Genomic DNA, 12,874 nt, shown 5'->3' on the forward strand with positions numbered 1-12,874 from the left:
AAATAACATTATTTGGTTCAAATGGAGACTATGAGATTTTTCTTTATCAGCCCATGTTTGCTCTACTACGATGTGCCTGATTATTTTGAACGAAATTTTTAATGGGGTTGAGTTGGAACATTTTTGTAATTTACACGTAGGCCACGGAGTTTTTTGCCCTCGCTGCTTGGCAATAATTATGGCATTTGGTGCCTGTCAAAAGTTTCCAATGGAAGTGCCTATTTTGCAAAATGAAAAATGGCTTTGCCCTTGATGAAAAATTCCAGGCCCGCACCTGTGCGACTGTACCCTCGTGGTAGTAATGAGTAAATTGTTAAATTATAACATCAACAGTTGCTTATCGATAATCCTCATGATCCGATCACCTCATGTTCGTTACGTCACGCGGGCTATTCTCTTCGATTTTACACAACCCTGGGAATAATCAATTGAATTCAGTTTCTACGCAGGTTCAGCGCTGTTTATTGTCCGGTAGTGAAGTGAGTTTTAAAGAAACTTATTTTACTCAACAGAGGGCGTGCGTCAATGTGTGATTTTATGCTTGCTTTTTACAAAACATCGTCGTCGTCTGACTGCTTCTTTACTTCACACACAAAAAGAACATAGTTAGAAAACATTTTTGTGCTCTTCTTCCCGAGTCAGATACTCGTACTCAGAATGGATGTAAGTGTGAACCTTTTAAGTTTTAAAATAATTGGTGTAATCGTTTATGAAGCCTCTTGTGAACAGAGGACACGCTTGCCTAGTTCCCGGACAGAATCAAGGAGGGGCTGGCGTGTTTTTTATATAATAAATTTGTTAATTAATATTTATAAGGCCTACGTATTCTTTTTATAATTTTCAGATACTCCTTTGTGGTTAATGGATGTATAAATGAACAACCATTAAACTTATAAAGGTGTCTTTACGTATTATACTGCTTAAATATTTCTTCATTTGATGATGAGAGCTGGGAATATTTGTTTTAATAGAATCTTAAGGGACTGTGGGGGAAAATTTGCAAACGTATTCTGTGCAACTTTATTTATTTTTAGTGTGATGTTCTGGTTGAATTGAGTTTGGCTGGGGGGGGGGGGGGGGGGGTTGGAGCTTTACAAAGGATAGCTCCAAGATCATCCATGATTATAACATTAGTTTTATGTAATGATTTTGGGTTGAAAAATTAACATTTTTACTAGAGCAGGATTTGAACCAAGGTCAGGAGTCAAGTACCTCCAAAAGATTTATGTGCTGGTACTTTTTTTGATGTAAAATTTTCACACAGCTCAAAATCATAATAAAAATAGTCTTTTACATATTACTCCACATAAATAAGTGTTTTTATATCAATTTTTAAATACAAAATTTGCATTTGTAATTTTTTGCTTGCCTAGTTTGGTTAATTTCTTGAGAATCCGATCACACTACAAATAATAATTTATAATTATATTATTGTATAGTTGCAAGACTGATTTAGTCAACATTCTTCTCAAATGTAGTACTACTAGTGTTAAACAACTACCACCATTCTTTTCAGAAATGAGAAGTCTCCTCAACAATCCGATAAATCTACTCCGTGGTAGTAGAATATAGAAAGACAGTTCTCTAAACAACTAACTCTACCTGGCAAGTAGGATACGTATGGTGTTACCGAAAACCAAATATATGTCACCATATTATAAAAAAGTAGGTGTCACTTATGAATTTGTTTTTCTCATCTAGATCAAAATATTGGATGCAAGAAGCAGCAAAGAGCTTCTGACACTGACAGGGGTGAGTACTTGAAATCTCGCCATAAGTCTCTGTAACAACAACCCCTACTTCCCTCCCTCTTGAAGAGCACGTCCTCAGGGTTGGGACTAGCCTTTTGTCAGGGGCCTCTGTGGCAGGCAGACAGATATCTGTAAGACACCCGCACTTGTGTCCTTGAGCCATGGCGTTTGTATCCTATTTATTTGTGGACTTTGCCAAGTAATGAAGTAGAACTTGGAAGTAGAAGTAGAAATGCATCATTGTTTGTATATTTTTAGGTTGCGGAATCCTTTTCCCATGGTGGAAATAGTATGAAAGTTAAATCCAAGGTCACAGGTGAAAATGTTGTTACTAACTTGTTGATACACTGTTTTTTTTTTCTTCAAATCCCTGTTGTTGTGAAAAGGAAGTAACACACGTGCCTTTATACAAACACGGTATATTTTAATAAATCTTTTCCTCTTTTCCCCTTCAAATCAATTGTTATTTATTAAGGGCTTATTATTTGTATTTACAGCTTGGCAAAGCAACAACCATTGCTGACGTTAAAACCCAGTTTCATCTCAAAAGTGAGTATTCATAATGGAAACTTAACATAAAAATCTTGTATTTATGTAAACTATGTGTAAATGAAAATTGTTTTGATTCATTTCTGTTTGATCATAACCTAACTTTGTGGATTTTCCCCCTGGTATAAATGTCTTGAATAACAAAACAGAATTTGGAATGTTTGTTTCTGGTAAATTTTTGAGTCTATTACAGTAAAAATGTTTATTTCCTTGTTTTTGTGTCAACGTTAAATGTTCTTTTCTTTTTTCCAGAGAGAAATCTGTATCCTGACAGACAGTCATATCGTGCAGCTTCAAGTGAGTAGAGATAACTAAGCTATCTTTATAGAGAAAGAACATAATAAAATATAAGTTTGTAAACATTCAACCAGCATGTTCCATTCAATACAGATTGTTGTGTGCCCTAAAGAAGGGCGTTACACTCTGCAGCCTTCTTTCAATCACACAAAGTACTTTTTCCGCAACAAAAGGTTGTAAAGTGATTAAAAGTAAACTTAAGGTGTTTGGAACCATTTTATTGTTTTAGTATTATATATCAGAGGGAGCCGTTTCTCACAATGTTTAATACTATCAACACCTCTCCATTGCTTTTTACCAAGTAAGTTTTTATGGTGACAATTATTTTGAGTAATCACCAATAGTGCTGGCCTTTAAAACTTCAAATGAAGTTCTGTGTTTGTTTGTTGGTTTCAGAGGGGAAGTCCCTAAAGGATGAAAGCACTCTGGAATCCTTGGAGTTGGGTAATAATGGAAAACTCTACTTCAAAGACTTGGGCCCTCAAGTTGGTTGGAGCACGGTAAGTTTTAATATAGGAAAGTCCATTGTTAAGCACCCAACATTGACTATTGACAGAAAGTACATTTTTATGAAAGACTTTTTATAAAAAAATGTTTGTTTTTCAAGTAGTAAACTACAAGAGGAACTGACTGGGTAAGCTTAAAAATAGTTTGGGTTTGAACAAAGAAAAATTGACTGGAGCGGGACTTTAACCAACGACCTCCGGATGAACGCATCAGTGCTCTACCAACTGAGCTATCTAGCCCTATGTTGGGGGTCTCCCTATTTAGTCAACATCTTTGTTTGGGGGTGCCAGTCAGAAGCCATATAACCTGCTAGCTGCCGTGTTACCAGGGATCACACACAAATTCTGAGGTCTCGAAATCATATTCAAATATTTTAGTGGAAAATTACTTCTTTCTCGAAAACTACACTACTTCAGAGGGAGCCGTTTCTCACAATGTTTTCTACTATCAACAGCTCTCCATTGCTTGTTACCAAGTAGTTTTTTTGTGCTAACAATTATTTTGAGTAATTACCAACAGTGTCCAGTGCCTTTAAAGGGATAAGACTTTTTAGTATTAAATAAACCATAAGGGAAACCATAAGGGAAACTGACTGGGCAAGGAGAGGTTTTAGCTGTTGGAACATTCAAACTTTTTCTTCTTATCATCCTCTACAGGTGTTTCTCACTGAGTATGCAGGTCCGTTATTCATTTACCTACTGTTCTACATGAGGCCTGCAATCATTTATGGAGCTGAGAATGTTGACAAACCGAGGTCTATGGTGGTTCAGTAAGTACAACATTTTTACTAAATTCCCAAAGTAATTTATTTATGTGCTATTTTATGCTGGTAGTTGGCTTAGCCGTTACTTACTTGGTATCAGGTTGTATCTGTTTTCTAATTCGTGTTTGTAAAATTATTAGTCTCTCTGTCAACTTCGTATACATGTACTGTTCTATAATTATATATACCTTGTTTAACCATGGTTAAACCTTGTTTAACCATGGTTAAACCTTTGTGTAGCTATCTACCGTAACAGTTAGTATTTACTTATTCGTCTATTTAGTGCTGTTTATCCTGTTTTGTTTTGTATTGTTGTAACGGGCACATCCAGCACAAGCCTCTGCTTTTAGGATGATGCATCCACGTGAATGTAGAAATAAATGTTATATTGATAACCATCTAGTTTCCTTGTCAGAAGAATTGGGCTTGTCGTGGCCGAAGCGAATAAGAGCACTGGATTCAAACTCTGGTGTTTCTGATCATAATAGTATACTGAAAGTAACAAATATGATTTTCTAATTTTTTTCTTTTTTTTCTCAAAAAATAGTTAATGGCCTGACGTTTTGAACCTATCAAAGTCTTTCTATGCGAGGGTACAATCGTCAGGCCATTAACTGTTTGTTTTTTTTGCATTTATACCATAGGTCCTTTCGGTTGGTAAGCAGTTGGCAACAGCTTATTCTATTTTCTCATTTAAAATTATTGTCCTCTGATTTGACTGCAGGATTGCCGCTGCTTGTTGGTCTCTTCATTATGCAAAGAGACTCTTAGAGACCGTCTTTGTCCATCGATTCTCCCATGCAACTATGCCAATCCTCAACATCTTCAAGGTAATAATAATAATGGCTTCTTATATAGCACCGATATCCGTCACAGTGATGCTCAAGATGCTTTAACATACATTCATAAATACCTCAGACGGTTTTGCTATTCCTATTGGTGGAGAGCACTTTATTGGTGGAGAGCACTTTATGTGGGGGTGTTTAAACGGTTGATAATAATAAGCTTGAGCTGTTTATAACCGGTTGTTTTCGGATACATTTAGATGCAAACTATGCGCTAGTCTTGGTGCAGGACGTTTCTCCTTAAAGGCAGTGGACACTATTGGTAGTTACTAAAAATAATTATTAGCATAAAACCTGATTTGGTAGTGAGTAATGGGGAGAGGTTGATAGTATAAAATACTGTGAGAAACGGCTCCCTCTGAAGTAACGTTGTTTTCGAGAAAGGAGTAATTTTCCACGAATTTGATTTTGAGACCTCAAGTTTAGAATTTGAAGTCTCGAAATCAAGATGTGAAAGCACACAACTTCGTGTGACAAGGTTGTTTTTTATTTCATTATCTCGCACCTTCAACAACCAAATGAGCTAAAATTTTCACAGGTTTGTTATTTTATACATATGTTGAGATACACCAAGTGAGAAGACTGGTCTTTGACAATTACCAATAGTGTCCACTGTCTTTAAGGGCGATGCAGGTGCTGTTGGTGAGTTGGCCGCACTGTGTGAAAGAAAAACGAGAAACGTCTTGCACCAAGCCTAACTACGCCACAAATGCATTCAAAAACTGTCTCAGTCATAAAAATGCAACACACGTACAGAGCTCGTTGGAAAACAGATTAGTTTTACAGAGTTTCTTACTTTATTCTGCCTTTTAATCATTCGTATGGGGGAGAGGTTGATAGTATAAAACGTTGTGAGAAACACCTCCCTCTGAAGTGACGTAATTTTCGAAAAGGAAGCAATTTTCCACAAATTTGATTTCGAGACCTCAGATTAAAAATTTGAGGTCTCAAAATCAAGCATCTAAAAGCACACAACTTCATGTGACCATGGAGCGCCACGGGTGTTTTTTTCTTTCATTAATATCTCGCAGCTTCGACGACCGATTGAGCTCAAATTTCCCCAGGTTGGTTATTTTATGCATATGTTGAGATACATCAACTGTGAAGACTAGTCTTTGACAATTACCAATAGTGTCCAGTGTCTCTAAAGTGGCTGTCCCGTCATTTGATGTTTCTTGGATCCGCCATTATATTGTATTGTATTGTATTTATCTGTTTGGATGAAAGTGTCATAAACATTACCATGACACTACAGAGTTATATAAGGCTTCTATTCTCTGCTGTCCCCAATTTGAGGCTTAACACGCAAATGGCTGACCGTGCAAATGGCAAAAAAGGTTCTACAAAACCACTTTAATGTTCTACTTTGATTTTGTATTTTCTTGTATTTTAGAATAGTATTTACTACTGGGGATTTGCTGCATTTGTTGCTTACTTCGTTAATCATCCTCTGTACACGCCGCCAGGTAAGCAAGTATGCTTAGCGCAGAGGAGCTTGCTAAGCAAACAAAACTGTCACATTCTCGAAAACCGATACTAGCTCCACCATGTGTTGCAAAGTAAATTATTTGATAAATCTGCTGTTTGAGTTGGTTATATGGCAGCATTCCCTCGTAAAGGGTTTGGGTAAGTTTTGTACAACAATAAACACATAAGTCCACACATTTACATATAACTTACAGGGTTTGAAGAAAATGATAGAAGAAAGCTTCCCTTAAAATATTACTTGCTGAGGTGCTGTAGTTTTTGAGAAATAAGTAAGACAATGTCACAAAAATATTTTTGTATAATACTTCGGTAAATACGTTGAACTTGCTAAAATAATTTTTGGAAGGGCACCAAGACCATGGGCAATAGAGGCTATGACATCCGTGGACTGAGTGAAATTCTAGGCCTGAGATTAAAATAAACACTGCAGTAACTTCTAATTTTTTTTTTCTTGAATTCAGCTGGTGGAGATATTCAGGTGTATGGTGGTCTTGCTTCCTTCCTGGTAAGCTCAAGAGTTGGCGCATAATCATTTCTAAATTTCCCCTTCAGGTTAATTGTTGTGAGAGAATGCAGCAGTGTTTTGATGACCTTGTGCAGAATAGACTTTTATTATGGGGCAGCCATCTTGCATTTGTCCTGCATTGGTTGTCATGGCCGAGCAGTTTAGAGGTCCAAATTCAAGACCCATTTTCATGGCTCTGCTTATTTACCGCTGAATTCTGTGCTTGCGTTCACAGTTCCCTGCTCACTGTTCAATGGTTGTTTTTTTGCGCAAGCTGTGTAAGCGAAGAATGCCTAGTAATGTGGAGTTCGCACGCACACAAGCAAAAATTCCCTGCTTACCCGCGAAAAAAACTTGACGTGAACACAGAATTTCCTGCTTCCGCAACACCGATTCCTTGCTTACGCTAAGCAAAGCCGTGAAATTGGGCCCGAGTTGTAAAGGCATTGGGCTTGATTTCTGGTATGACACTTCACTACGATTGCTTCTCTTCATCAATGGTATAAATAATTAGAAAAGCCTTGGAGCGCCATGGCAGCTCAGGGCTGTATATTCCCCCAGCCCAGGGAGCTGCGAAAGATTTCAGGAATGTTATTTGCCCAGTGACCATGGCAGTAAAGTAAAGTGCATTGGTACGTAATTGTACATAATAACTTATTATTATTATTGTCTAAATCAGTGTAGTTAAAATGAGGCTGTAAGGGCAATCAGTCTGGTGCAGTTTTGGTATTGGTTTGAATCAGTATGTATTATTAATGTTGTACACAGGGAACCAGAAAAAAAATGGTGTCAGCATGATGAAAGTCTATTCTCTAGTTCCATATTATTATTTCAATCATGCTTTTTGAGTATTACTTGTGTTTATTGCTAAGCAACTATTTATTGCTGTCTATTGCTAAGCAGAAACTGTTTGTAATGTTGCTGTTGTTTTGTTGTCCAGAGACCTTAGAGAGCCCAATTCAGTAAAGCTGTCAATCGCCCAAAAAAAATTGCATAGCAATGAAAAATCTTGCTTAACAGAAACAGATTACCAGCCAAAATACCATGTAATGTATATTGTATCTTACTGGTTCCCTGCTAATATTTGCCTAGCAGACACAGCTTCATGAATACAGGCAGACTTACTGGTAGTCTACTTTTGCGTAGCACCTTTGTGTGTTTAATGGCTTGATAGCAATAATAATAACATTTATGAAGTAGGAGTAAAAAATAAAATATATATTGATGAAAACCATGCCTAGATAATGTAAATGGGTACCTGTAAGGGCAGAAATGGTTCCTGTAATTGATTAAGCTTAGGCATATTTGTGGCACAGGCTGTATACTCCCCAGGGAGCTGAGGTGGTTTAAAGGCAGTGGACACTTGGTAATTACTCAAAATAATTATTGGCATAAAACCTTTCTTGGTGAGAGGTTGATGATATAAAACATTGTGAGAAACATCTCCCTCTGAAGTTTCAAAGTTTTCAAGAAGGAATTAATTTTCCACGAATTTGATTTCGAGACCTCAGATTTACAACTTGAGGTTCTGAAATCAACCATCTTAACGCACACAACTTCGTGTGACAAGGGTTATTTTTTCTTTCATTATTATCTCGCAACTTTGATGATCGATTGAGCTCAAATTTTCACAGGTTTGTTATTTTATGTATATGTTGAGATACACCAACTGTGAAGGCTAGTCTTTGACAATTACCAATCGTGTTCACTGCCTTTAAGGAATGAATTAAATGGCCAAGTGACCAGGGGTTATAATGTTGGAAGCGCTTTAAGACGCGGTGTAAAAGCGCTTAATAAAAACTGGTTATTATGATTAAATCTGTGCAAATTAAATCAACTCAAATTCAGTGAATTAAAAAAATATATAAAAAAATACTAAAAACGTTTTGCTCCTGTACTTTGACAGCTTTGTGAGTACGGAAACCTCTGCATCCATGTGGCGTTCCGTAATATGCGCCCAGCAGGAACCAAGGAGCGTCGTATCCCACAGCCCACCGGTAACCCAATGACGATGCTCTTTAGTATGGTTAGCTGCCCTAACTATACCTACGAGGCTGGCGCTTGGATTAGCTTCAGTATCATGACCCAATGTCTGCCAGGTAAAATGGAATCGTTCACAAAGTCTGTAAAATAGCGTTTACGTGAAATGTTAGTTTTAAAATATCAATAGGTCGTAGCAGTATCAGGCTTAAAACTTTGATATTGAACGAGCACAGGGAAAACTTTCTGTATCCTGCCACCATTTTTCACAAGTTAAAAAAAAAATATCAGTTAGGTAATTTAGATACTAATATATTTAAAATGTGATGGCAGAATAAGGAAACTTTTCTGATCACCGCAATTACCCTCTGGTGAGGGGCATGCTATGAGGAAAATGTTACTTTGTATTGGCACCTTTCAGAGGGCGCCAGAGCACAGGGCACCTGTGGAACACAAAACATAATGTTGGAACACAAAACATAATGTCCACAAATTTACGTTAAACTTACTCAGTTTGAAGATAATGATAGTAGAAAGCTTCCCTTAAAATTTTGCTTGCTGAGGTGCTGTAGTTTTTTGAGAAATGAGTACTAAAACAATCACAAAAAATAATTTTCGTCTCGATTTCAGTGAGGCAACAATTATTCTGTATTTAAAATCGTATTAATCAGTGGTATGTTATGGTAAAATACCATAACTGGTTAATTCGTTTTTACATGCTAAAACTTAAACTAAAATAATTTTTGTGACATTCTTTTACTCATTTCTCAAAAACTACAGCACCAAAGCGAGCAATATTTTAAGGGAAGCTTTGTATTATCATTATCTTCAAACTGTTTAAGTTAAATCTGTGGACATTGTGTAAAAAGTACCCAGACACTTTAAGGGGCTCTTTAAGCATAATTTATAAGAAATTATTGTTATTATTATTAACCACTCTGCCATGAAAACCTTTTTAATGATTTTTTGTTGTTTTGTTTTTCCCTTCAGCACTCTTATTCACCATCGCTGGATTCTACCAGATGTCCATTTGGGCTCTCGGAAAACATCGTAACTACAAGAAGGAGTTTGCATCTTACCCACGAGGGCGCAAGTCAATCGTTCCTTTCCTACTCTAACTCTTCCTCTCCTAAACGTCTCCATCCTGGGTCGATCAAAATCAATAATGTTATTATTTTTAACTTTTCAAAATGGTTCTTATATAATTATGATACAAATAGCCCATTGTTGAATGATTTGAATCATGATTTTATAAAACTGTTAAGCAGAAAAAAGGCTTGACAAATTTTTTTCCTAAGCAAATATTAAGTGGGGCACAAGACACAACAATGCAAGCTCAATGTATTATTGGTTGGTAACCTGTTTCTGCTAAGCAATACTATTCTTTGCTTAGCAAGTTTTCGTGCTTACAGGGTTCATGAAATTTTGCCCTGATGTATGTCAGGTCTGATCTGAAAGTTTTGACGAATAATACATTGAATGTTGAATACTATTTGCAGTTTCTAAGTTGTTTGAAGCAATTATGATATTGATTGTATACAAATATGATTTGACAAAAGTGCATATAGATCCTTCTTCACTGCTGAAACTTGCTAAGCACAGAAAAATCATGCTTAGCAGAAACAGGTTATCAGCTATAATACCAAAAAGTTCACAAGTGGCGTTGCATCCTGCGCATTTGTTTAGTAGCAAAATAATTTGGTAAGCAGTATTTCCTGCTAAGCAGCATTACGAAAGTGTGCCGTGCTGTACAGGCTTTGTACGCACAGAATTAGTGTTCAATTTGTATCCCACGTCAAGAAAATGTTTTGTACAGTTCAAAATTATTCCAGTATTGTGACAAATTAAATCTTATTGGAAATTGTTTGATACATAGTTACTGTTTTAGGGGCCAATGGTTTAAATTTTTGATAGATGTTCAATTTGCACCTGGGATTAGGAATAATATTATATGTTACCATTTACAGACGTGTATAAGCACTGTATTCTCAGTACTTTCCCCATTCCTGTGATAAAAATCGACAGGCATAATTTTAGGGTGGAATTCAAACCCACAAACCTTTTAATTCTAGGGCAGGGACGTTGTGCTACTATTATTTAGAATTATGTGATTTATACATTTTCTATTGGAATCTAAAGGGTTTGGAATAAAAAGTGCAAGCCAGAAACTTAAGACAGGACAAGTCAGGTCGTCTTTCTCAATTCAACATCTTTGTCTCACAAGAATGATGTTCAAATGTTGAGTTTGAGTCTCACAAAATAACTTTCAATCAAGCTGAGTATCACCCAAAACAGAAGAGATAAATCCTCTCTTAGTGTTCTTTCAAATAAAACTGTTAAGATGATAAAACTGTGTTCTCATTGTGATTCTAGTCTCTTCTCATTTTGATTCTGGTTTTGTAAATAAAGTCCTGGTCCAGTAAAGATTTTGAGCTGCATGTCCTGTGGATTTCACCCCCAAATTGAGGCCCGGTTGTTCTATCTATTTTTCATATGATCAGCGGAATTATTAAATAAGATTGGAGAAAATGAACTCTTCCAAAGACTCTGTACTAAGCCTGGGCAACTAGTGAAATTTACTTCTCGACTAGTTGCGCCTCAAATAATCACTAGTCGCGACTAATTTTTAATTCCCAAGACGCATTACGGCATAATGTTTGCCACAGGCGCAATAGTAAAATTCACGTTTTTGAAGGATTGTATCACTGATGTTTGATTGTGTTTCATGAGTAGATTATGTTGTCAATAGTCGTGAGCGACATAATTGGTTCACCAAACTGGTAGTCGAGTCTATGTTTGTTTGCAGTAGTCGTGGCGGTATGATAAACCAGGTAGTTGAAAAACGGTAGTCGAGTCATGACTATTAAGAAATCGATAGTTGCTACTATGACACTACTAGTCGCACTAGTCTCCCAGGCCTATTCTTTACAACACTGAAAATGCACATTCTAAGATTGTGTTTATTCTTTCAGCTGAAGAAAGATGACAATGAGCCTTTGTTGGGTGTGTCCAGGGATAACAATGGGTGATGATTAACCCATTGTTTTAATTTGACCATCATGTAATCACATTATGAAAGTGGGGAAAATGTCATCCCTTTATCTGTCTTAATTATCTTCCCATCAAGGGGAGCTTGGCAAACTCCCATAAATGGATAATGATCACCTTATCCGTCTTAAATGACCACCTTATCCGTCTTAAATGACCACCTTATCCGTCTTAAATGACCACCTTATCCGTCTTAAATGACCACCTTATCCGTCTTAAATGACCACCTTATCCGTCTTAAATGACCACCTTATCCGTCTTAAATGACCACCTTATCCGTCTTAAATGATCACCTTATCCGTCTTAAATGACCACCTTATCCGTCTTAAATGACAGGGATCTCCCAGTTAATGGGCGTATGGGGGTAATTATGTCTCCAACACTACAAGTTTCCCACTATGAAGATCTTTAAGACATAGTTTCAGTATAACGATTCTCCAATACACCTTTGCATGGTTGTAATAAGTACATTGTGGATAAAAAAAAACAATCTCAATTTGGGGTTGAACGAAGACAAATTTATAAGAGCGAGATTTTGATTTACATGCTGGTGCTCACAACCAACTGAGCTACTAGCTTTATGTTGGTGGTTTCCCTATTACATCTGAAAAGGAAGAAATAGGAGCAATAAGGTTGTTTGTTTTTGTGTTACCCAAGGGGCATATTGAGAAGCAGTTTTAATCTGTCTTTCTCTATTCTACTACCGCGGAGTAGATTTATCGGATGTTCGGGAGACTTCTCAGTTCTGAAAAGAACCGTCTAGTCCTGCTTTTTAACTACTACCTGTGCGAAAGTTCTTGAATTGGTCTCAACGTTTCGTTAATTCTTATTATTAATAAATCCACCAACAAAATTATTTCCACATTTTTTTCATCAACATGTGACAACTGAAAAATTATTTCCACATATTTTTCATCAACATGTGACAACTGAAAAATTATTTCCAAATATTTTTCATCAACATGTGACAACTTTATATGACTAAAACGATTTAGCCGACAAATGTGTAATCCAATTGTTTTCCCAAGCCGTCCCACTGTAAATAATCCAAACAGGAAATTTAGTGGAACTTTGTAATTGATCATCAATAGATTCACTGTCTGGCTTAATTACTCATTGACACTGAAAGTGCTTGGAAGAA

At 36.5% G+C, this 12,874-nt stretch overlaps 1 protein-coding gene and 1 long non-coding RNA gene across 2 annotated transcripts; one reads left to right on the top strand and one right to left on the bottom strand.

Moving 5' to 3' along the window:
• Nucleotides 1–526: 526 nt before the first annotated feature.
• On the top strand, nucleotides 527–11,040 carry LOC117298065 (probable very-long-chain enoyl-CoA reductase art-1). The gene is made up of 11 exons (XM_033781294.1): nucleotides 527–663; nucleotides 1,702–1,752; nucleotides 2,249–2,300; nucleotides 2,553–2,597; nucleotides 2,994–3,097; nucleotides 3,761–3,873; nucleotides 4,592–4,697; nucleotides 6,106–6,178; nucleotides 6,662–6,705; nucleotides 8,612–8,804; nucleotides 9,676–11,040. Exons 1-11 carry the CDS (start codon nucleotides 658–660, stop codon nucleotides 9,801–9,803), a joined length of 915 nt encoding a protein of 304 aa, XP_033637185.1. The 5' UTR covers nucleotides 527–657; the 3' UTR covers nucleotides 9,804–11,040.
• Nucleotides 10,223–11,979, bottom strand: LOC117298066. Its single transcript, XR_004519941.1, has 2 exons — nucleotides 11,939–11,979; nucleotides 10,223–11,872 (listed from the first exon to the last, which is right to left on the bottom strand). It is a non-coding gene; the product is annotated as an uncharacterized LOC117298066 (long non-coding RNA).
• Between the last annotated feature and the right edge of the window lie 895 nt (nucleotides 11,980–12,874).

Source organism: Asterias rubens, chromosome 12 (genome assembly GCF_902459465.1).
Source record: "Asterias rubens chromosome 12, eAstRub1.3, whole genome shotgun sequence".
Taxonomy (NCBI): Eukaryota; Metazoa; Echinodermata; class Asteroidea; order Forcipulatida; family Asteriidae; genus Asterias; species Asterias rubens.

Excerpts from the sequence above, each read along its gene's own strand:
- LOC117298065 (XM_033781294.1), top strand. Across the intron at positions 1,753-2,248 it reads AGCTTCTGACACTGACAGGG|CTTGGCAAAGCAACAACCAT; the intron begins GTGAGTACTTGA and ends TTGTATTTACAG. Across the intron at positions 6,706-8,611 it reads GTGGTCTTGCTTCCTTCCTG|CTTTGTGAGTACGGAAACCT; the intron begins GTAAGCTCAAGA and ends GTACTTTGACAG.